The 25,807-nt window shown below is 40.3% G+C and overlaps 1 protein-coding gene across 15 annotated transcripts in view; it reads left to right on the forward strand.

Annotated features, from left to right (window-relative positions):
• The window catches only part of KIAA1217 (KIAA1217 ortholog), a 338,499-nt gene that overhangs the window by 138,083 nt on the left and 174,609 nt on the right, over nt 1-25,807 (forward strand). For 6 of the 15 annotated variants that reach the window (XR_001875173.1, XM_017817066.1, XM_017817070.1 and 3 more), the window contains exon 1: nt 21,863-22,001. The exons of 3 other annotated variants lie outside the window; for them this stretch is intronic. Coding sequence is in view for 11 of the 12 variants with exons in the window: in XM_017817066.1 (XP_017672555.1) it covers nt 21,932-22,001 (70 nt within the window). In the remaining variant the exon portion in view is untranslated. Of the gene's footprint in view, nt 1-21,858; nt 22,002-25,807 lie in introns of those variants that run through there. 6 more of the 15 variants (XM_017817080.1, XM_017817083.1, XM_017817082.1 and 3 more) reach the window with 3 other exon arrangements.

Consider the following 25,807-nt stretch of genomic DNA (forward strand, 5'->3'; position numbering starts at 1 on the left):
AACAGAAAACAAACCTTCTGTAAGTCCATAATCAGCAATTACATGATGAGTAAAATGAGGATATGGTAAAGAGCATTCCAGAAACTTCATTCACCACTAAATAGCAATTTTATGCAAACTGTGACTGCAGACTCTTACTGGGTCCTGCTACTACCCTTCTTCCATTTCTCTTCCAAGCAGGGATAAAGTTCATGTGTGTAGGAAGGGTACCTGCACTCTCTTTATTTCCCACAGATGCTCTTTGGGTATTTTAAAATGAGATTTCAATTTTGCAGAGCACTGAGTAACCTGTGACAGGTCCTATGGAGCTTGGGACCCTGCTTTGGGGACCACTGTCTTGGATTTTAAATGTGAAGTCAAGACAGCATCTGTTTGCATTTAGTCTGCTATTTAAATGAACATGGATTTTGGTGTGGAAACCTAATTAGTCTGAGACGGCACTCCTTTTTCTCATATGAAATAAAAATCATCATCAACTGAATAAATCTGTAACAAATTTTATTGACATTTTGGGAGGTTCGAGCATTGCCAGTGTAAATTAAAAGTGTTGTCACATGCTTTCCCAGGACAGAATTTCAGTATGTTGGTGCATTTTCATACCTGCTGCCTATATGGTAGGAGCTCTCACTGCTAATCTGATGGCAGGTAGCCACGAGCCATCAAATGGCTCTCTTTGCATTTCTCCCAGGAGCATGCTCAGTTTTATTTCCCTGCTTCCTAATGAAGGATTTCTTTGCCAGAAAACTTGTGGAAATATTTTTCCTGTATTTCTTCATACTTTTCCCAATAGAGAGTATCTTTCAATTTCTGTCACGTTGACCCCAATGCTGTCCTTTCTGGATTTCCTGCATGCTTTGTTTTTCCAAGTTTCTGTTTTCAGTTTGTGATCATTCTTTTGCACTGATGGAGCATCTGCCCACGATTTGCATTTCTCTATTGTGACAAGCCTTTTTATTACAGTGAGGCTTTGAGTTAGTGAAGAATTCTAATTTAGTCTGTTATTCTCAAAATGACTTCTAATCATTTAATTTCAATCCCTGAATGAGCAGCCTGGGCTCTTGATACAGCAAATAAAACCTACACAGAGAGGTCCAGAGTACTCTCCGGATCATGGATCAGATTGTCCTAAGTTGATCGGGGCCGGGGGAAAGTATGTCCGTAGGAAGTACCTTCTTTGTCTCTTGCTTTTTATGGAAGGCAATGATCCTGTTGTGCTGTTAACAGTTCTTCTGTCTCACATATAAATATTAAAAGTCTAGATCATGGTTTCTCTGTTTTCCAAGTCTATAGCCAGGTCAGAAAGAGGTACGAGCAGGGGATTGGTAAGTCTAGGAGTGGCATGATGTATTGAAGAAGCCTGTGATTACCAATCCAGTGCTACAAAAAAATCTCATGGAGAACTTTTGTTGTCAACACAGTCTCCACAGAAGAGTCCTGGGAAGGCTGTATCAAGGCTGGAGTGCTCACAGCACAGCTGAGTTTTCAAGCTTCTTTATCAGATCCCAGAGTGAAGGCATGGTCCTCACAGAGACAACTCTGGCCTTCCACCCTTCTTAAGATATAAATGTTGTTGGGACTGCAACATCAGTCTCTGTGGCAAAATCCCTCAATGATACAGGGGGATCTCTAGGAGGGAGTTTCTTGAGCAAAGCCCCCTTCTTTGGCCTGTCAGAGAGGAAGGGATTTGTTCCGGGCCAAGGCTACGACGAAGAGACAGAGAACGCTGTCTTTAAAAAACCCCAAACAAATCCAAACAAACCCAAAGGCCTAAGGACTCCCCTATTTCCCAGTTACTGAATTCAGCTAACACTCACCTTTCATCATCACTGTAACAATACTGATCTCAGGGTCTAGCATATGGTTTAGCTATTGATTCGGCTTCCATTTAATTGAGATAGTTGAAAGGAGATTGCTCCATGCTGTGCAGTGCCCATTTATACAGCCACTCAATAAATATTTTGCCTTTTCCTTGCCTATATAATGACAGTAAAGTTGTCAGGAGGCTGTTACCACCACCTGAAACTTTTTGTTGTTGTTTTTCTTCTGACTGTTGACACTACCATAGGGGGTGAATTCCCAGATCTCATAAGGCTTTGTGGGGCCTGTATAGAAATTTTCATTTAACATTCACGGCAAAATCTGTCCACTGTTGGCCTCCATAAACTATTAGTGGTTTGTTTACAAGACTGGATTATAAAAATACACATACAGAGTGAGTGAAAACTTGTTTCCTTACTATAAGTGATCTTAACAAAGAGCTTTCCGGACTTGAAAGGCAAGACAAGCAAGCATTATGCTATGATTTAGGTTTCCGCACTAGGAAATCTTTAAAAACAGCTCATAGAGATCTTCTCTCTGAAACGGCTGCATTGACCTTTAATAAAGTGGTAGTCAAAATTTTGGGATGGAGGTTGTTTGGGTATGTTTTTTTTAGTTCGTGAGGTTGTTCCTGCCTGTAGCTTGAGAGTTGCTTCCTTTTGCTGTTGAAGGCTGAGGTTGGAAAGGAAGACTTACTGCAATCTATTTCAAGAATAGTCTGAGGAGGAGGAAATTCCCTTCTTGTTCCTAATAACTGGTGCAGAACGCTGTGCTGAAGGAGGAGAAAAGTTCAGTAAGTTAAAACATTTATATGAAGTTTTGATTTCATACATCTTGTTACTATCTAGAAATTTAATTTTATTGTAAACGTAGTATGTTTTATCTTCTTTGTTAAGGGGAGGGAACTGCAGGTATTGTGTTTAGCTTTGAAATCAGTAGATACTAATTTGGTGATATAGCAATGATGAAATGTTCAGTTAGAAAAGAAAACAATAGCAGATCAGCTACTGCTTATATGACAAAGCACCAGTCTAAGCTGCTGGGGAACCTCTGAGAAATATTAGCAGTGCATTTCATTATCCAGGAGCTTGGATTAAGAAAGGGAGGTAATTTTGCCCATCCATGCATCTTTAATGTTCTTATCTTTTCAGATGTTTCAGATTGCTTTAGGGTACTTCCATCAACAATTTAGAATCAAGGGTTCTGTTTAAATACCAATAGTAGGGCAATCCAAACCTCCTTCAAGGCAGAGTTAGATATCCTAGGTGAGCAGAGTAGAATAAAAATGTTTGTCTAGGTACATTTCTCTTTTGCTTTAATTGAAAATGAAGTGTTCAAGGAATAGCTACTTCTGTACTTCATCCAGAAGCATGTGCTGCCATGCTGGAAGCAGACGGCACTGCAGGCTGTGGGCAGTGGCCCTGGGTATGGGGGCAAGAGGGAAGCCCTTTCCTCCTTCATTCCATGATGAAGGTGCTCCTGTTGCTGTGAGGGGTGTATGCTGAAGCAGAGTGGGGCCTCCTGAAATCCCCCTGCCCTCTGCTCTTCCCCCACAGGACTGACTCAGGGAGGAGGCAGCTTGGGTGCAGTACGGCAAAGCCCAGGCTCTCAGAAAGTTGTGGCACTGCCTGTGCCTCCCTGCCTGCTCCTCGGCTGTCAGTAGGAAATTTGTCTTCATTCCAGTGACTGGGACTCCACTGTTGTTTATGGGCCCCTTGTAAGAGCCAAAGAGGCTCTGCATCCCAAAAGCCTTAAACTGTTAAAAAATCACATTTGTTCTCCTTTTGCCACACTTAGGAACTGAGGTTTGGTAAGCTAATTCTTAAATCTTTATGCAGGAGAACTAAAAGAAAATAATTCATTAAAAAAAAAAAAAAAGCTGGAGATTGAAGAAACACCTTCTGCCAGATAATCTATCAAGTATTCTCTGCAACCCTTTTCAAGCCAAAAACGTTGCTGCAGGTGTGAAGTTAGTTTGCTCATGAAGCTGCTTGTTTACCCAGGTGAGCCACCTCACACACTGTCCCTGCCACGTACGTGCTAGCCTTTGAGAAAAGGCACATTCCAGCGTTGAGTGTTTCATCTCATCCCATTCTTTTATCTTCTGCAGTCAGTGTCACCTTTGAATTTCTTAAAGATCTCTGTCAGATATGCATGAAACTATTAATGTTCATCATTTCTTTCAGGCATCTTTAAGACGATTATTGCTACTTTTAAATTAAAATCAAGGATTTAACTGAGAGATAATTTCTGCAATTTATTATATCACAAGTAGCATTTATTATATCACAAGTAATAGCCTGAAACCCATAGCAGAATTCTTTGGACCATTATACCACATGCTGTACAGGAAATTCTTATGCATCTTGGAACAGTTTATAATTTAATTGATGATGAACAATATATAGAGGGAGAGATATGCTGTGAAACGTACAAGTGTAGCTTTATGTGTTTGTGCATACATGTATATATATGGGATAGTTCAAAGTTAAATAATGAATAAATTAAGCATGTCGGATTGTCTTCCAGCCTACCTATATGAATTCATAAAATTTTTTCTTAGTGTCAAATAACTAAAGTTTGTGGCATTCTTTTATTTTTCTTACATCCCTTTATTTTACTGTAACTTTGGGCCTTTGTATTTCTTGCAAGTGAAGGCCCACATTTCAACTTTCAAACTTTAGACAAATTTCAGGAATTCACGTCTTACTTTCATTTTTATCCTGCCATTGGAAATACAGAAAAAAAAGATGATAATTTGTCTGTAAAACATATTGGGTGATTTTAGTGTGTTTCAGGTATTCAAAAATTTTAGAATTATCTCTTCCTTTAAATAGATCTGCCTCCATTGTCATTCCAAGTGCTGAGAAATGGCATTGTAAGGCAATTTTTTTTTACTCGCAAACTTCCATATGACAGTACTTTGAAAGTGTTTGTTAAATTGTGCTACATCTGTGTCTGACGTTAAAAGCATTAAAAAACCAGCCAAAAAACAAGCTCTCCTAATGGCCTCAAAATTCAGAATATGTATACATATTCAAAACTGCCTATCTTTAAATACCCCCCTAAGCTTTCTCCATGAGCTTTACTGTTTTATAGACTTTCTCTGCCAAACTTCTTTTTTCATACAGTTTCCTTGTCTGGGCAGAGACAGTCATGCTCTTCCATGCTCTGACTGGAGCTATTTTGATATCACCTGGTCTGCAGCGTGACACGGCAAAATACTCGTGGCTGCTTGCTGCAGCATCTGAAGCACCCAGTGCCCCACTCCTTGGCACCATCTTTAATCAACCCTTGCAAATCTGGCACAGGCAGGGCTGCAGAGGTGTAGTGGCACTGCAGAGAGAACTACTGCAGCCAAAGCCCACCTGCCTGTGGTGCAAAAATCATTGGGTTTAATTTAGTGTTGGAGAAGCAGCGTGGATGGGGTGAGCTGCTGCTCTGTGAGCTCGGTCTGCTAAATGTCTTCAGAGAAAAGGCTGATCCCATCACTACCGGGTGCTGTAGCAGCAGAAATCAAGACCTGGCACCCAGATTGAGTGGTGGTAGGAGTGCAAGGTATGTGACACTGTGAATGGACTTGCACTGAATTTGTGTCAGGGTGGCAGAAGCTGTGATGGCCCAGCAGCTGAGTATGGGTAAATTAAGCCAGAGGCAGGCTGAGAGAGGCTAGGTCAGCAGAGCAGTAGTTGTTTAAAACTTACATAAGGTTGATTAAACCAGACCCATTATAATCTAATTGCATTTTAATTTTTCACCTAATATGTGTTTAGAACTATTATATTGTGTGTAAGTAAGCTATGGTGTCTTTTTAGGACACAGGGAGGCTTCATATGTATATAAAATAGAAGTTAAAACACATTAATGAAGTTATGTATATGTGAGAACCATCTTGTGCAGACATTATCAAGCTACATTAAATTTTGCCTTGGCAGTTTAGCTTTGGCCAAAAAACTTAATGTATTGGGTTTTAAGGGGCTTTAAGTGAAAGTCAACAGAATTTTTAGGTCATAATTTTGCAGCAAATTGTGATTTTCATAGATTGGTGAGGTTCAGCATGGTAAGTAGAAATTTATCCATCACTGGAAACTACGTGAAAATGAGTTTTACTTATTGTTTGGATTTAAATTGATTCTCTTTTTATTTCTGTGCTTATTGATTAATTTGAAGTATAGGAATAAAAATTACTAGGTTATATTACAATGGCTAAATCTTGACAATAGTTTTGTAGGAAACAGACCATGTAAATGCAAAATCAGAATGGTGTGTTTTCCTAAAGCAGTACCATATGTTAGTTGATTAACAAGTTGTAGGGATATTAGAAGATCTTGGCTGCTGGTATGAAGGAGCATATGTTTTCCAAGTCTTTTATCTAATATGTGTAAAGACTTTGCCAAGTCAAATTTAAGCTTTTTTTTTCCTTTATTTTTTTGAAGGGGTGGTATATCAGCTATATATTCCCTGGGTATTTTTCTTTCCATAGGCAACACTAATGCATTATTGGGATCTAAATCTAAATCCATCCCTATAAAGAACATGCAATAAATTAAGAAGTAATGCAGAATGTCTCATGTCCAGATACTGTATATGAGCAGTTAAAAATTCTTCCAGCATCACAGCTTGTATTTGGTGTAACACTTTATGTTTTGTTTTGGTTTTATCTTCAACCAGACATCAACTCAAGTAACTAAAGAGCAATTATAAGTTTAGTTCCTTCAGAACTCAGCAGTTTACACCGATGGCGTTTCAGTGAGTATGCAAAGTGCCAAGTGTGTGTGCCTGCATGCAAGAACAAGTGTCATGAGTTTTACAGAGTAAAATGTACCTCCACTTAAGACCTATTTTGAGATCTTAGAGTTTTAAGTGATTAATCACTTAAATCACAATCTTTTTATACTGGCTTGCTGCAGAATCTCTTGTGGTCTAGCCAGTTTTTTGACTGTAGGGAGAGCCAACAGTCTGATACTTCACCCTGGAAACAAATTAGGTCTTAAAGAAAGACTGGAGATTTTAAGTTGTTTCAGGCCTGTCAAAAAGAGCTTCTACTCGTCTGTGCTCAAGATCACAGTTTGTGGTTTCCAAGACAGCATCTAAGAATAGCTTTAACTTTTCTTATCCAGGCCTGATGAATTTTCTGGACTTCAGATGGGAATCTTACCGGCCGCAGGGAGCCTGTAGGACATGCTTCTGTATGTTTTTCTTTTGGGGCACATTTTGTTTCATTGATGATGAGAGAAAAATGAAAGTTTTAAAAAGAACTTCTTTAAAAAAAAAACCCCAAAAGTGGTTTGCATGTTGTTAATGTCTCTGTTGTTGAAGTCGGATTTCTCTGTTCATCTGATTTCCCCATACTTTCATTAGAAGGCTGTAATTTGAAGCCGTGAAGGAAGTTTTGAAACAGACAATGAGTGGAGATCAACCTATTTTCTTGATGCTTTGGGACTTTCCATGGTAGGAAACTGTTTAGTTTTGCAAAAATTGCCTGTATTTCACTGGCAGGACATTGAGCTTAGTCATCTGATGCCCACAAAGTGAAAAGCTAGGACAAGTCTTGAGATGAAGTAGCAAGACAGGAAGCAAATTCCCTCTCCTGCTGCTAGGCTGTGCTTTAAGGGACAGCAGCTTCAGTGCCTGCAGGAGGTGAATGCTTGCTTTCCTTGTAGGTGGTCACACTGGTGCTGAACAGCCTTCAGCTGCTGTAAACCCCAGGCCAGCTCTCAGCCTCCCACCAGCCCAACTATCCATCCTATCCAGCTACTAACAGCTTTGAAAACTCTACCTTTTAACTATGCTTTCATCTTCACGTAGCTTTTCTTCATGTGTTTCCTGGTGGGGGGGAGCTACGTGGGGCAAAGTAAGATATGCTGTCAGCAAAATATGTTGAAGATGATGAGCCAAGAGGTGAGAGAGAAGCAGCAGCTAAGCAGGCAGTTGCAGGGTGCACGTGTGTTTGCATGAGAGAAGTGTTACCTTTTTTGTGTGGTGCCATATGCTACACAGAGCTGAGAGCCTGGCACAGCTCAGCAGAGCCCGGTGTGGATGCCGCAATGTGTCTACATGGATTGGGGTCAAAGTGCAGAAGAAGCGCTGTTTGCAACTCTTCTGGCACAGCCACAGCAACCACTCATGAAGTGTTACCGACAGAAATTTTAAGAGCAGGCTTCATGCTTTGGTTTTCAAAGTCTGGACAGGAATCATGCAACAGCTCTATCTGGTATGAGATTGCAAACAGAAATGTAGTGCAAGGGAAAGACAGACTGTCCTCAGCCTTGTAAAAGAGTATTTTATGGTGGTGAAAGTCTCCTTAGAATACGCTCTGGATGGATTGTTTTGTTTCAAGAGAGAAGTGTTTAAGAAACTGATTGTCTATTCTGCTGGCAGCAAAACCATATGACAAAAAGTGTAGGGCAAAAATAGAAATAGGAAAGTCTTCATACAGACAATCTGGAACATGACTCTAAAATTTCAAATTAAATACATGCTTGGCTCTTGAGGAAAACAGTCTGCATGGGAATCACTCACTGTCTAAAACATTGTGGAAATGTTAGAAAGAGTATTAGAAGATATTTCCATGTATAGAGAATACATGTTTTTCCAAATAAAGAATTAATTTTATTTTATTCTCAGAACTATTTAAGGAAGTGTGATACCATCCAAAAAGCCATATGTGCAGATGTTTCCAAGTGATCACCCCTACCTCCACTGGAGAGCTGCCCACTGAACAATAAGTGCTCTGCTGCATGTGAGAGTCTCCTCTTGTACCACTGACCCTGTATGCACTGAGTGTTCAGTCTAATGTGTGTGCTGCTGTACAGTCATGGAGAGACATCTCAGGAGACTAATTCACCCCATCCTGAAATAGATGTTGTCTAGAGTGAGTGAGATGAATAGCCCTCAGCAGGTTCTTCTTTCACCTCTGTGGTTTACTAGGTGGATACTAGGTGGGCACTTACTTGTATTTTTGATGGTTGAGACTATTGAGGTGTGGCAAGTTGGCTTCTCTTCAAAAGAACGAAGCTCTGGGATTTTTTGCTTGTGTCTAAGGAGACGTCCCATCAGCTAGAAAACAGCACTCTGATTTTCTCTTATTTGCAGTGTCAATATTGCAGATGGGTGTAAAACAGCTCTAGACCAACCAGTGCTTCTGCCAGCCTACAGCCACTGTTGCAGGTCCATATACAGAGGACAGATTTGGCTGCTCTTATCCAAACAACAGTATTCAAAGGTTGTTTATGCAAGCTGTTGTGAACTTTGTGTGCGCCACATGCATGAAGCTTCTTTGATTATTTTTTTAGCCATTTCAGATTTTCAGGGTCAAGAGTTACTGAGATACATCACTGTATATCGTGCCATCTGTGCCTCACTTGAAAAACACTATTTAATCATGCAAATAAAATGTTTACGAAGAGTCTGCTGCAACATATCCCAGCAGCTCCCTGTTACAGCAGTAGCTCCAAGTGTAAGACACTCCTCACTACTCTGATGTGTTTCTGCAGTTAACACAGAAGTACATAATCTCAGGTATGAAACTGCCATTGCTTTCCTGCACGCTTGATAATTCAGTAAGAACTGCTTCTAAAGTACTCGAAAATCTAATGAGATTCTGGATAGGCCTCTTTCAAGTCAGCTAGTCATAATGTTCTTTGAGAAATTGCTAGTAAAAAGTTTCTTACTGTGAATAGCTGCTTAATAAAAGGTGTATTATTCTTTGCCCTTGAAAAATCTCCTAACTAACAAAAGAAAAAAAATCTCCTGTTTTCTTAGAGTGAGAAAGCAGAGAGGTGGTTAGACATCTCAATAAGGTAAGGAAATAGTAGAAGCAAATTTCTGAAGAACTACAGGTACAAAACATGTGATGCCTTCATGGTGAGGTTGTGTGCAAAAGTGTGGGCAGATATTCAGATTTCATGCTTTTAAATGAGCAAATTACCAATGATCCAACTGCTGCTGCATCCCAGTACTACATTGTGGAGTACTGTGCGCTGATGTGCTCAGCTTTGCCTGGCTGTACCCTGGGTCCCATATCCCAGAGAGATTGAGAAGGGCAAGGGAGGCTTGGTGCCATGCTGTGCTTCAGTCTGAGTCATGGCACCTGAAGTCCTCCAGAGTGGCCTCTCAGTAGTGGGGAATTAATGCGGGAGAAAAGATGATCTCAGCCCCCCAAAGCTGTGCACATCCCTTGTTCAAAAGGTTTAACAGTGTTCTGACGCTTGGTGGAAGCCAGAGCTTTGGATGCTGATGCCATGTAAGATTTACCCTGCATTGTCTGCCACCTCTGTGGAATAGCTGAAGCACTGCAAATTCATTCTCTGGCTTCCACTGCACTAACTTTCCTGTGTAGACAAATGTTTAGGCCATTTTTGCAACAGATGAGATATGAGTTAACATATTGTATGCCATTCATTTTCTCCACATCCTTGCTTCAGGAGGAGATTTCCGGACAAAACTCACCACATAGCAGTGTGTTTTGATTAGGTCTGGGGTTGTTATTTTTCTGTTGTAATGTAAGTGCTTCTATTTCTTTATGTTTAGCACATATGACAAAGTGTTACTGTCAGCATTATGGTATCTTGTACCTTGTCAAGTGTAAGAGCAGTTGTAGCAGGCCCAACAACCTGTCTTGAATGGGGATGGTTACCTAGGAAAGAATACTGGATCAAGGACAGTATGTAGTCATACTTCTGGTATACCCTTCCAGCTCCCAGAAATATGTGATTAAGAGATTACTCAAAGGAAACCAAGGATTATGTCTTTTATTTATTTAACAGTGCTCAATGGAATTTTTTCATGAACTTCTTTTTTATATTTTTTAAACTCTTAAACACAATAAATAACTTCAGTGTTCTACAGAAAGAAGTTCCCCAGTTTACCAACACTTCCATAATGCTCTGTGCAATTAATATTCACATGTATGTATTTTTGAATCATTAGCTTACTTCTTTCATTTGATGACCCTACAGTATGTGTTGAGAGACAATGAACAGTCTTTCTCTATTCAGCTTCTCTCTGTCACTCGTGTTTATAGACCTCAAACAAATGTTGGAGAGTCCTGCATAATTTAGTTGTTCCTTGTACAGAAACTCTTCCATAACTTTGGTCATCCATGCTGCCTTTTTCTTAACATTTCTATTTCTACTGTATTTTCTTTGACCTGGAGTACATTAAAATTGCATGCAATATTCAAAATGTGGGCAGGTTGTGGATTCATAACGATATTATCTGTCCTGTTCACTATTCTTTTCCTAGCATTTTATAACATTTGTTTGGTTTTTTAATCGCTAATGAGCACCGAACTGAAATTTTCAGAAAATGGTTATAACCTCAGACTCTCTTTTTGAGCGATAATAGTCTGTTCAATGTCAATGTGCATCACTTTACATTTATCTACATGGGATTTCATCTGTCAATTTATTGCCTAGTCAGTGAATCTGGTGAAGTCTCTTCTTTGTAATCAGCCCTTCTCTTCACTGACTATCAGATTGTACTCAGCAAGTTCTGCCACCTCACTTAAACCCTCTTTTCCAGCTCACTAATGTTTGAGAGCTGTCTGGACCAGTCCGCTCTCTGTGATGCCATTGGTAATCTCCATCTCCAGGGAAATTTGGCTTTCGTTCCTACAGGGTTTTTCCTATCTTTATTTAGTTTTCTAATTAATAGGAAGATCTCCTCTCTTCGTTTCTTTACCAAGGGATGTTGCTACATGCCCTGAGGAAACCCAAGGGAGCCATATCTGCTGGCTATCACATGTCTGTTCTCTCACTGGGTTGGGAAATGGAAATGGAGTTCTTGCTTCTGCTTTCCTTGACCCATATGCTCTTGTGTTTCAGGGTCTCTCTGCAACATTAAATTATTAATTTCACAGTACCACAGTGGGGGTCACTACTTGCCTAACATGGTTTCCACATGGAACCTGTCAAGACCCATATTGGGGAGTGACATATGCTGCTTTCTGAAGTTGGGGGGAAGTGTTTATGGTTCTTATTTTAGCTCCATCAGCAAAAGAAAGTTATGAGTGATAGTGTCTCTGTGGCTAAATTTGTGGTTTATTGAAACTGTGGCAGAGCCCACAAGATGAGGAGAGAAAATAATGTCTGATTTTAAATTTCAGCTGTTGGCTGCAGCTGCAGCTTTCAGAAGGCTTTTCAGCCTGGCTCCTGCCCCATTTTCTCCTAGCTTCCTTTTACTGCAATGAATTGCAACATTGAACACTCCATGACTTAGGTTTTTTAGTACGCAGGAAATTTAGACTTTAAATGGCATGGCTTTGAGCATAGGTATTATCATATGTACATTATTCAAGAAGGGGATGAGGGAACAAAATTTCTTTATTCATTTTTTGAAGTCTGAATGTGTAGCAATCTATGAGATATTTTTAAATAAATAGAAGGAGAATTGTTTGAGTTTTCTGCAAGGGACTGAGTTTTTATGTAAATGTTTAATTGAAATGTCATTCCTTCAATGAACTAACATCCTCAAAATTCACAGTTACTTATCATGTATCAATAAGTTGTATATTCTTGCAGCTGGTGACAACTGGTGACAACTATTGCAAGATATGCAATATGTGGAGGGGAATTAGTCTTTAACCTAATAAAAAATCCCTGTGGCATGGCAGACCCATGCCAATGCAGACAGCTGGGGAACTGGAAATATGCTACTTTTCACAACCAAGGCTTTATTCATGTCTTGGAAAACTCCTGAGATTTACATGGAGCTATGAAGAAAAGGTATTTGGTGATAATTTGCAAAACATTGCCACAGTCCTAATGTCTGTGACTAAAATCAAGTCCAGTGTAAGACCATGTTGAAAAGGACCTCATGCTGCCCAGGAGGCCTGGGGTGGTCTTGTCCTCGAGAGGAGTATTTCTCAGATTCCAAAAATTGAAAGACCACCCAGTCTTTTCCTTGCAGGGTGGGGAAAACAAACAAATTACCTTATTTGATGGCTGGGAAAAGAAAGTGATTGATAATTACTGCCTGCAGCATTTTGCCCCCTACCTGTGGTATTCAGCCTGTGTTTTCTGGCTGCATTTAGGCAATTCTAACTTTAGAAGACTGTGCAAAAAAGCAGACTAAAAGCATGAAATTAATACTACTCATGGGCTGAAAACTCATCCTTCGCTTACCTCTTCACCCTCTTCCAAGGGCACTCCTCCATTACTCTCTGTTGTGAGAGAGGATTTATAGGAGCTTATAAAACTGAAATGGGGGCATGTAAGTAATATTGTATCTTGTCTCAGAGATTTTGATACTTTTCTCCTTTTAGCACTTTGCCCAGAATTTCCTCCAGCTGGTGAAAGGACTTAAATACTGTTTCAGCTGCAGTCTTTAAGTTCTATCTTTTAATGGCAGTTCTAGAGCAAAAACGCAAAAGAGGGGGAAAAAAAGTGGGAATTCATCACTGTATGTTAATTATGAAAGATTAAAGCAATAGTATGAAAATCACAAATAAAAGTAAATAAATCACAGAGTTACTCTTTTGCAGATGAGTCTTGGAAATCAGAATATTGGAGTATATGCATATGCAGTAAAAGCTGTTTATGTTGCCAATTAGTATTTAATAACCTTTTCCTCTGGAGTGAAGTAAACCTGTCATTTTCACTACTTACTACCTGTTCTCTACCCTCAGATATGTCACATGTACTGTTATGGGACATATTTATATATCTTAGTGCAGACTTGCAGTTTGTAAAGGGACATAACTAATACAATGTAATTCTATGTCATCAGTGGAATGCTCACATGAGTCATCCCATTGTTTGAAAAGTTTTTCTAAGAAATACAAAATAGTTGGAATTAAATTATCTTGGGTTATGTATGTATTCATGAGAGAGACAGAGTCTCTGTCTCTGAATAAGCTTAAACCTTGTGTGACACCTTTCTGTGCTGACATTGCTTATTCTAGTCTTCACTCCAGGCAGTTCTGTGCACTTCTTGGAGCCTGATGAGACAGAGCTTTGTTACTTTTTCTCCCTTTTTATCTTCTTGTTCAGGAGCAGGCTTCCCCTTGTAAGAGGAATAGGATATGACGCCAGACTCATGACACTGCATCTCACTTGGTGTTTTGGACATTTTACTCTTGCAAAACCTGAAACATTCTCTCCCTTTTCAGGTGGAGGCTGCTGTGGCCACAGACTCCCCATCCTGGCTGGGGAGAGTGCCACAGCCTCAGTCCCCTTTCCCTGGGAGATCTGTGCTGTTGTGCAGCATCCAGCTGCACCAGTGTTTTCATAGGTAAATTTAGGTCATGTACCCCTTTGTTACTGTTAGTACATTAAGTTCAGAAGAATGGGCTCTGACAATCCTGCTAGCTGTACTGTAAGAAGATGGGAATACTGGAAAGAAAGCAGAAAGAGGCAAAAACTTGTTTTCCAAGATGAAAACAGAGAATGAGAGATAATGCAAGTCTTCAAGAGCTCAGCAGATGTGTGTGATTGAGGAGGAGGCTGTGAGGTGGCTGTCTCACTGAGAACATGTCCTACAGCACTGGTGGGTCTGGTGGACAAAGGGGGAATAAATCCTTGGAAACTGAAGTTAAGTAAACTTTACCCTGAACAAGTAGGATACAATTTCTTATCACTGAGGGTAATTAAACATTAGTCAGTTAACTGTAAGATAGTCTGTGAAATGAGAACAGATATATTTGCAAAGCCATTTGAGCCTAGGTGCAGCAAGGAAGCCTGTATTTATGGGATGATTGTTGCAGTGTGGATGGTCGTGGCAGTCCTGCTGCTGCTGGACATGATATGCCTGAGTCAGCACCTCCAGCAGTCACATCCGTGGGCCTGTGTGCTGAAATACCCTCAAGTAACATGATTGTAGAAAGGGCTTATAATCAACTGCTGTGTTTGCACCTCTCAGCTGGTAATGTGCATTGTTCAGGAGGATTTGTTGCCTTCCAGGTACATTAGGACAGATATGTTTTGAGGTGTTTTTCTTTTTCCTTTCAGTTATTTTTCCCTGCATGAGACTGACTGTGCTGGAGACAGTGACTGAATGTGTGCATCACAGCTTTGGTTTGGGATTTTTTTAAGGTAGATGTCTGATCTGGGAAATTAAAGTCAGAGGAAAGAACTTTGCTCAGAATTAAGCTCCCTCAGTTGGGAGTTTGATGTCCTACACTTCCTTATGCTGATCATCTGGGCAGACCTCATTGCATGTGTGGCGGGGTTTGAAACAAATGGTAGTGCATATGCAGCGTTGGTCTCCTGAGATCAGTAATGTCTTTTTCATCTCATTTAAGTGTTTGGCCTTTGTGTGAAGACCCCACATCAAAGTTAATGGCTTGTGATAGATGGGAAGTCAGACAAGATAATCAAATGGTCCCTGTTGCCCTAAAGCTATGAAATCCTAAATACCGAAGAGTGAATTAATAAGTGTGCATCCCAGCAGAACAGACTGGGCAGGTCTGAAAAAGAACAGCAGTGCCACTGCTGTCAGCTCTGATTCCTTTCTTATTAATCAGCTGTCTTAATGATAGCATCAGGATGGTCTGGGGAGGTCAGAGAGGCACTTTGAAGGAAGGAGATATACATACTGTTGGAGAGGTCGCTGTTACATTTACAGGTTGACAGGTCTACACTAGCCCTCTGCTCTTACATCTGCCTTCAGGAGCTGGTGCCCTACAAAGGGTAGAAACAAAAGCTTTACATACGAAACCTGTGACCATCCCTGCTGGATTAGAAATCAGATCTGCATGGAAACAAACTGTAAGAATTTCTTTAGACTTGTCTTTATCTCTTTTCAGACATTCAGTTTGTCCTGTTTTGCCTAGAACACCCTTTGTGGCAGGAGACAGGGAGAAACTGCAGTAAGAACAATTTAAAATGTCCAACTCATTAAATCACAATGGCACTGACCTCTCACTTGATTTTAGTTGAAGTCTCAGAAAAAATCTAGTTCTTGCCAGTGACATTGTGGAGAAAAGTCAAGTATATGATTGGGTACAGTCCAGAGATGAATAAAATGAATAATATTCCAAAATAAGTTACTTTTCAAGAAAGACCACCATCATGAATTGTGTGAATGCTCTGTATTGGCAACACTGATGCCATTGTGTTAATTTCTAATAATTACATATTAATTTTTTAATTGAAACTATTTTTTTGTGGTAGACTATTTATCAGAAATGCGTGTTGATAAAGTGGTTATGGCTATCACAACATAACTTGAACTATTATTTTATTTCTAAACCCAGGCCTCATTGAAGTACACTTTGTATTTCCTGTTAATTCAACCACTCATTGGACAATCTTATAAACTCAATGTGTACTTCGTAAGAGCTGAAATAAAGGATCTCTCATTATTATTTCAAAGTATAGTTGTGCTTTGCAGAGAACAATCTTGATACTTTTGATCACTAAAGCATGTCACCTCATAAATTTACAACCAGATCCTGCAGACATCCGTGAAACCAGCAATAGTGTTTCAGGCAGTAAGTCTATTCTTCTGGCACTGCTAAAAAGTTGGATCAATTTGAATCCAAACTCTCACCAGAGCTCTGTTTGAGACAATTCATCCAAAGGGAACTTATCAAAACCAAAATGCTTTACACTGGGGAGAAATAGAATTTGAATGGAGAGCAGATGGACTTAAAAGCGACCTTCCCCCCTCGCTTTCTACCTCCCTCAGAAACAGTTCCCTACACTGTTCTTTCCCACCCACATATTGCTTTTTATTTGATTAAACTCTAGTGATTGAAATTTCTGCAATGTAAGGCACATTTTGCTTTCACAGAGTAAGTTGTTTGGTACCTTATGAAAACATGTTCATATTTTCTATATCTGTGTTTGCAGACTGATGTCTTTCCTTACCTTCCTGTGTGATGCGTGAAGGGCTGGCCAGGATGGAAGGCAGGAGGAGGAGCTGAGGCATGTCAGGGTCTTCAGTTCAAAGCTGGCTGTGCTGGTGGCAATGCACTAATATTAATGTTAGCTTGGTACAGTAGGATGACAACAGGGAGGTAGAAAGTCTGAAATAAGATGTTGCATTACACGAGTCAGAAATATGCATCCTGTAATTATGCCCATTTAGCTCTGTTCCATCTTCCCTTGGGCAATGGAAAGGGAAGTCATGTTAAAGTGTATCTACAGTTAGCTTTTTTGAGGTTGTCCCAAATTAGAGAGGGAGACAAAGTTATTGATGAAAGAGAAGAATCATCTCTTTTTTTTTTTTTTTCTGTACTTGAATGTTAGCACTTCCTTGTGATGACCACGGTTCTTTTTCTCAGTTTGATTTAGGGCATGCACAAGTGTTTACTGCTTTCAGGCCTTTTAATTTATTTAAAAATTGGAGGTGGAGGAAGGAAACAAGAATGAAACTTGGAAAACAGAAATCTAACCTATTTAACATGATATGGGTGCCCAGGTGCGAGAGTTGTGTGCTTGAATAAAATGTCTTTTGGAGCAAATGAAGGTTGCTCTATTACTTGGAGACGGGCACCTGAAAGCTTGGTGATGCCAAATGAAAGGTGATTACAGCTGCTTCCTAGAGCTCTCTTTGAAATGGATTTGGAAGGATGAATATATCTTCTGCCTGAATATTTTATGTTCAGCTTCTTAGTCACTCTTTTGTATAGTTGTTTTAGTGATTAAGGCTGGCTCTTGGCACCACTGTTAGTCTCTGAACTTCTCTGAGGAGCTGAAACTAGTAGGTCTGATAAGACACAATCAAATTCTGTTGTGGAGACGTGTAGAGAAACTCATACTCAGTATTCTTTTTTTACATAAGCTGGAGTGTTACCGATTCACTCCTTGGGCTAATTTTTCCTCACAAGTATGAGAGTTCTTAACTGAAATGGAATGTACGTAGTATAAACATTGAAACTCTCCAAAGATTTTTAACAGGAAAGGTAACTTCATGATAAATAATTCCAGAGGTTGTGTTAGATTGTTTGTCATCATAAATTTTAAAATCAAGTTCAGATGTTTTCCTTTAATTTAAGCACTGAATATTTTAACCACTATCAGACCCACCTCATTGAAATTCTTTACTAAGCAGATGAGACCAAATGATCATAAAGTTCCCCTCCACATCTTAAAAATCTGCAATTCCTTTTACAGTACCAAATTAGTTGACAATTAATTTTAAAATAGTGTCAACCTGTTTGCCCCCAGGGTCTACTTACATGGGTTCATATTGATAGACCTTGGAATTTTTTTTCATTTTTCTTCTACAAGCTAACGGCTGCTATTATATCATCTTTGATAATATACTATGTGAACATAGTCCTTTTTTTTTTTTTTAGTGAGTCTATTTGAGTTTTAAGCATTCAGAGACCGCACCAAGCTTGGCAGTGAAGATGCTGAGGATGAACAAGAATAGAGATGAGCTCAAATGAACTGCAGCCCTGAAGCTGCTCTCTGCTGCCTGAGATGGAACACAGAGCTTCACCACAGTCAGTGCTGTTTTTCTGGAGTTAGTTAAAGATACTTCCTCCATTTCAGATCTGACTGGTTGTTAGCGAATGGCCACGCACAACTCCCTGGAGTGTAGCGGGGAAGTTTCCTGATAGTCTGGAGCATCCTCTTGATGCTCCCCTTCTCCAGGGCAGTCCAAAGCCACCTCTGGCCATATAAGGCTTGGAGAGGTGCTGCAATGTGACCTGCTCAAGTGCTCATAATTCCTTCAGGTCTAATATTTGTTTCTGGACTATACTGGGTTAAGTAGTGTCAGGCTGGTTCCCACAGGGAGCATTCGTGACATTTTTCAGAGTGGCTATGTGTTTTCACATGGACATTGAGACAAGTCTTTAATTATGGGACTCTTCTTATGATTTAACTATTAATAATTAGCTTCCCAGATTTTTAGTTGTGAATAATTGCTAGTGCCATGGAGTCATTTTTGTATATTATAAGTTTGACTAATTGAGCGCAGCCACTTTTTGTTAATTGTTCCTGTTATGCACATGCTAAACCCAGAAGTGTTGAAGTCGCTCTGGGACATTAATTTTAAACACAATTAAAACATCATAACCTGTTGGCAGTTATTCTCTATGCATTGTTTTGATATTGATGGTTCCAGATCTGAGCACAGTAATTAAAAGGAACCAGTTATTGTTGATCCCACAGATAAACAAATGCTGATTGCATGCTGTGAACTGGTTAATCAAGTTTATTTAACTTGCTGGTGATTCATCCCAGTGACTGTACTGGGGAGCTCTTTATTTGAGCCCAACAATATAATGGTTCTGGCTGCCTCCAGCTGCTAAAGAAGTTTCACTAACTCTTTTAAATAGACTTTAGTTACATCTTAAGGAATAGCATTGTTACATACACAAATTAAATCTAGTTTGAGACCAGGGACTTTTCCATTAAAGTGAGAACATGCTTTAAGACCTTGCTGTCCCAACTGTTCCCTGTCCTGAGCAGCAGCAGAGGTGATTATGTTTCCTGGGTGGCGATTTTGTTTTATGTATGAGCTCTCTTGTTTTGTTTGATTTTGATGATACTGGTGTGCCATGTGTAGTCTGTCCCTTTGCCAATGCTCTTTAATCCTGCTTGAGAAACTACTTCTGCACCTGCAGAAGTTTTCATAAGATGACAACTAGTTTTCAAGTCACATGTCCACAACCAAAAAAGCAATCTCTCTTAGATCATCTCTGCATTTTGTGGGTCCATGTTGCTCAGGCCCCTTAGCAACACTATCAGTATCATTTACTGTTAGTCTCAGCAGTGGGAGCATCTTGCTGTGGCCATAAAAGCAATAGTTCAGACCAGTGTAACAGTGTCCCAAGGGGCACCTGGCTGCTTACTAAGACATGTCAGTGGGGGAGTCAAGAGACAACTCTGTTTTGTGCTCTTGGCTGTGGAAACTAAAGGTGCTGGCTAAAAGTAGATAGATTATTGTCTATTAGTCTTCGACTAATTTTCTAGGTATTTTTCCCCACCATGGATGGAGGTAAAGCCTTCTAAGGGGCCAGAGTGCATTGATTCTGATCTTATTAATGTTCTTGGTACAAACGCTACTGATCTCCAGAGCTAACCCTGGTTTTGTACAAGGCTGAAAAAGCTCCTTCCTTTCAGGCATTTTAGGCAACTATGTTTTGTGCTTTCCTTTGTGTTATTTCAGGATAAGATCTTTTTAAATGCTCTTAGTTTCAGAACTCTCGATTTCTGAGCCCTGTATACAGGTAATGTCTTGGTACTGCTTTTATGTTGCTACTCCAGGCAACTGCACTGGCTTTCTTTTTCCATTAGTGGTTTCTGAGTTATTTTACATTTCTTGAACTTGGTGGTGTTCAGTGTTCACTATTCCTGTCAGAGCCCTCTTATCCTTCCAGCTGGCTGTGAATGTAAATTGCAAGAGGCTCATCATGCTTGTCCAGACTCTGGAAAACCTCAGTGTTAAAGGCACATTCCTTCATGTCACAAAAGGCAACATCAGATAACTGGGATGGCTGGCCATCCCTTCTCCTCCTAAAATAGTTCGCAATCAGAATGAGCACGAGTAACCCAAGGCCAGTAAAAACATTACTCAAAATGTGTATCACACTGTTTTCTTTATAATTGCAGGACAATGACAGAAGTATTCTGTTGGGAGCACTGTACTGCAGACTTTAAATAGCAGTGCTAATGTTTAAGTTGTATTTTCATCTTTTCTATGTTTTCTATGCCAGATTTCTGGGATTTTTGCCAGGTTCCAAGACCATATAGAATTAATTGTTAGAAAGGAAAATAAATATTTCTCAAGTGCTAGAGAATATGTGTATCTGATCTAATGAACAGTAGTTTTGTTCATTTGTCAATTGTTCATTGTAATTTACTCAAATACTTTTTGTCTGGAAGGGAGAGGATAGGGGCATGAGGAGAGCAATCCTACTTGAGCTTCTGTACCAGATTTATGTATACACAAAACATTTCTGCATTCAATAATCTAAGTAGACAGGATGACATTTCTGCCAGATACAGATGTAGAAGGAAACATAGGGGAATTTTCCTAGCCTGTCCGGACTGGGCAGTTGAGAGGTCATTGCAAGCAATTTGGCTCATGTTATATTGAAGTCAGAGTTGAAGAAAGCCTGAAAGACCATATTATGCTAGGTCTGTTTGCAAAGACATCCAAGATAGTGTTACCTGGTGTTGGAATATGAGGTTGATCTAAATGAGAAATTGCATATTTTTATTAATATCTCAGTTATGCTTTGTTCTCAACCTAATTCAGAAGTTGTCTGTGGATAAACTTTCTGGTCTTGATGCTGTAACTCAACACTCAGTTTGTTCCACCATCTCTGATTCAGTGTTATGGTTCTGATAGACTAAATCAGTCTGATATTCTCCACTAAATCAACACATGTGGCATCTGCTGGAATCTGTGGGATTTGATCTCATCCTTCTCAGCCACACTATTTTTTGCCTTGCAGCCTGGTAGATCTGTTGATTCTCATGCAGGCTTCTGGCCTCTGATCTGCCAAAAGAGAATTAGTTATATGTTTCTATATGTTTTGCTACTGAGGCTTTGAAATCCCTCTTAACCAAAGTCCCTGCTTACATATTGCTACCATTCATTTTTACTGGCTTTGCTAAAGTTGAATTCCTGTATCTTGATTTTTTCCCAATTCATTCTGTGAGCAGCCTCAAAGAATCCAACAGAAAACAAAACCTCAAAGCGCTTATATAATGAATTACTTTTAAACTAGACTCTGAAAAAGACAGAGGAGCATTTATCAGGAATGTTTGTGGGCTTGGTGGTTACGAGCTTAAAAAAAAAAAAAAAATACCGTGTGGAAAGGCTTTTGTCCCATGACAGAGATTTAAAAGGCTGCGGGTTCGGATTCCAGCGGAGGCTCAGGCCTGTAATCGCGTTTGAAATGTTGCCTTTCACACGGCGGCGCGGGGCGCGGGCCGGGTAGGGGCGGCTGCGGGGCCGCTCGGGCGGCTGCGGGGCTGCCGAGCCCGTCACCTGTTGGGGCCCGGGCTCGGGGGCGCCCCCGGCCGCCGCCGCCGCGCTGCCACCGCCGGGCCGGGCCCCGCGGGCGGCCTGCGGGGCGCCTCGAGGGGGGGGCTCCGCGCCGGCGGGGGCAGCGCTTCCTTTCTCCTCCCCGAGCACCGGCGCTGACAGTCCGGGCTCTGCGGCTCCAAGTTGGAGAGGGGAGCGTGAGCAGTAGGCAGGGACAATGGAGGAAAATGAAAGCCAGAAACTTGAGCTGTGCCTGGCTTGCCCAACAGACAGCGGGCAGACGAGGGGTAAGTAAGCGGCGATGTGAGTAAGGCAAAGATGGAGTTACGTTTAAGCATGCCCCTCGTTGCTGCTTTTAATAACTGGAGGCAGACTGCATGGAAAAAAAAAATAGCATGTCTTTCTTGTGCTAATGGCTCTGCAGATTTCCTTAATACTTCGACTTTATGAGTTTAACTTTCTCTTTGAAGAGATTTCTATCTGCCCTCTAAAGCCGGGAGCACATTGTGTGGCTGTCACGGATGCGGGACCCTGCCGGTGCGGAGGGTGCTGCTCCCGCGAGGTGGGGGAAAGCATCTCCCCTTTAAATGCTCTGCCAGCCTCACCTATGGTAGAGAAATAGCTCTTCCTTCATAGAAGTGGGTTTGAGCTCATCTTTCCCTCGAGTTGTCTGTTAAAAAGGGGAGATCCACGGCAGATTGTGACAGGGTTAGTTTACTTTGAGTGAAACCACTGGGGTTTATTTTGGAACGAAGCCAAGAATGTTTAAGCGGGGTTTCCACGGCGGATCCACTGCGGTGCGTTCATACATTCACTGCTGCACTATTTAGTATAAAGTGAATGAAAACTATTTCCTGGCTTGTTCTACGTGGGCTATTCCACGTGGAACGTAACATTCAGGTAGCATGACAAACACCTAATCTAATCCATATCTATTATAGTATTTGTGGGGCACCTGTGAACATTCCCATTTCATGCATGTTGTGTTCCTCACAGGCACTTCAGGAAAAGTTGTGTTACTGCACTTCTGTGAAACAAATAGTGCATGTGGTTTAAAAAAAGGTTTTTAAAAAGTTACACAAGTTTAGGAGCATGCAATACCAACAAATTGGCAACTTAGGAGGAAAAAAAATACTCTTCCTTTTTTTTTTTTTTTTTTTGGTATTGAGGGTTCATTAATTGATTGGTGCTCTTTTGAATCATTTTTCAAGTTAAAATACTGAACACTACAAGTCACCTGTGTTTGTGTATGCTTATGTTTAGTGGGACAGAAATCATCACATAAAGAATGTGTCTGAAAAGGGGAAAAAAAAACCTTTAGTAACACATTTCTTCTGTAGGGGTTATATGAAACTGCCTGAGATACATGTGGAGCTAGGAAAACAGAGGTCTTACCAGGCTTATCCTATGATTCCCAAAAATGTTGAGTGCTGAAGGCTCATAAGCAAATGAGTAGTTTTGGCCCATATCCAAAATTTATGTTTGAAAGTTCCTTGGAAAGAGAGTTAATTATAAAGGCAGTGGAGTAAATTAGAACGGTTCCAAATAATCTCACATTTACTGGTAACGTAAATGTAACAGAGGTGGTTTTGACCACACTGTTAAATCTGTTTTCTTTTTTAAAATTTTAGTATTGAATGGAGTTTGCTTCAAGGCTCAGTTTCACAGTATAGTATGGGTCAGGTCCACACTTGTTCATTTCTGACATTATTCTCAAAATGTTCTTCTCTCATGTCACCTGGGTTGCAAAACAAGACTATTAAAATCTTCACAGCATTTAAAGTAATGAAGCAAAGTGACTTTCCTGACCTTTGTAGACTTCATGGAGGGTGTGACTTTGAATTACATAGCAGGACATGCTGGAGGACTTTTTCCTTTCTCTCTTTTTTTTTTCCTTCCTTTTTTTTTTCCCTAGCTCACAGCCATTAATCCTTCGTGATAATCTTCCAGCTAGTCCTAGGCATACTGCTTCTACGCTGCAAACCTGGGCCTTTTCTGTATTTACATCAACTGTAGTAATGGGTGATGTTGATGTTAAGAAATCTTGAAATTTGTTTTCAGATCAGAGAAGCAACTCAAGTGTAAGGGTTACTCAAGCCTTTGGATAACCAAAGTCCTCCCTGACATCCAGCAAGTCTTAATTTTAGTTCCCCTCTAGACTTGCTGCTTTATTGAACAGAAAGACCATCAGCTTTTAGCTTCTGAATATGAGGGAGGGAGAGAGGGAGACGAGCTTATCTTACACCTTTGTGTTTTCCACTGGCTCCTCTTTGCTCCTTTTCCAAGGAGGGTACTTGCATAATTTATCCTTTTCCTACTCTTAGTGCTCATCTGGGAACTATCACATGATCCTTCACACATTTCAAAGTTATCTGTGGAGATTGATTTGCTAGGCCTGTTATCTTCACTTGGAAGATACGAAATGTTTGCCCACAATGTTATTGAGTAACTCCAGAATATAAAAAACCCACTCATTTTTTCCTGCCTGTAGCACTGTGGCCCACCCAGCATCTGTAGAGCTGATGTCCCTCAAGATACACAGGGGGATTTCACCAACGCACTGTTCAACCTTGCCATTGAAGTCACTTATCCCTATGTAGGAAGTGGCCAAACCCATTTTTTTTTCATCAATTAGTAGGGAAAAGACCCCTATTGAAACACAACAGATTTTGATTTGCAAAGGAAGTTACGTGCTGCTGTGATGCCACTGGATCAAGATCCAGCTGGATGCCCAAATCAGCTCTCTGGCAAGACAAGCAATTAGTTAGCATAGTTTACATTCCTTTCTTCCACTGGTATTTATACAACATTTTCCAAATATATATATTTTTTTTAAAAAAAGAGAAAATTTGTTGATCTTTCTAATATAGGATAAGAAAAATATGTTATTTTTGACTCCTTCTCAAGGTTTCACCCAATAACAAACAGTGGTAAACCACTATACTTCATATGTCCTTTGTGCTCCACATAATTAGCTCTTTCTTAAACTATTGAAAAGACTAAAGTGCAGAGTAGGGAATGACTTCACATGAGAGAGATTTAGGACCCAAAATACACATTCATGAGTTCTGAGTTGTGCTTGTCAGCATAGGTTTACCTGCCTTCTTGAGGAAGTGCCTGCCACCAATTCAGTGATTGAAATTGCTGCTGTGACCGTACTTCAGGGGTTTATACCAAATTGCTGCACTCAGTCACCCACACTCATGCTGACTCCCTCCAGCTCCAAGAAAATACCTTATTTATGTCTGCTGCCTTTGTTCCAGCAGCCTCCAGGATATAACCTCCAGGCTCTTGATTCAACAAATTAAAGATGGTAAATTCCATCCAGCCCCAGCCTACCTCTTTTTTCTCCCATGTAAAATCCTTTGAAATGACTGTGCAGCTTTCAGAAGCTGTTTTGACTGAGTGTATCTGGAGTAGCCATACTGACTTCTTGCAAGCTAAACTCTCCTGTTTGCCATTTTTCTCAGACAAACTGAGTGTACCTGATGGTTGGTGCTCTGAATTTTCAATAATCAGAGTGAATGGATGTTTTTTAATTGAGTTGTGCTTGAAAAAGTCGAGTGCACATATATGTGTGTGTGTATGTGCATGTGAGGCTGCTGCTCTGAAATTTTAACCAGGATTGTGCTACTCAGAAGGTCTTAGAAGGTGCTGCAGAGACCACAGATGACATTTTGAATTTGTATGAGAGTAAGACTTCCCCGTGAACCAAACTTGTTCCTAAAGTTGTGTCCCAATCTGTGCTCATCTGGTCCCCTGTGTCTGGATCTGTTTTCAGGATAAGTTCCCATGAAAGCAAACAAAAGGGTTTTGTGGAAAATTTTTGAGTCCTTGAACAATATAGAGAGCTTACAGAATCATCTTTAATGATCTTCATCTTTAATCATCTTTAAAGATCTTCCAGGGCCAAGTTCTGTGGCGAAACCCAAGGGAATTGGTTCCCTATGTGAATTGGCGGGATGTCACATCAGCACTGGCTGCACTGATAGAGGATTTGCTTTATTACCAGGTCTTGATGTTCCACGGGATGTGGCAGGCAATTGACAACACACACCAGAAAGCTGAGAAATCCTCAGCATAAAATCCTGAG

This window comes from Lepidothrix coronata, unplaced genomic scaffold, assembly GCF_001604755.1.
Source record: "Lepidothrix coronata isolate B3197 unplaced genomic scaffold, Lepidothrix_coronata-1.0 Scaffold59, whole genome shotgun sequence".
Classification (NCBI taxonomy): domain Eukaryota; kingdom Metazoa; phylum Chordata; class Aves; order Passeriformes; family Pipridae; genus Lepidothrix; species Lepidothrix coronata.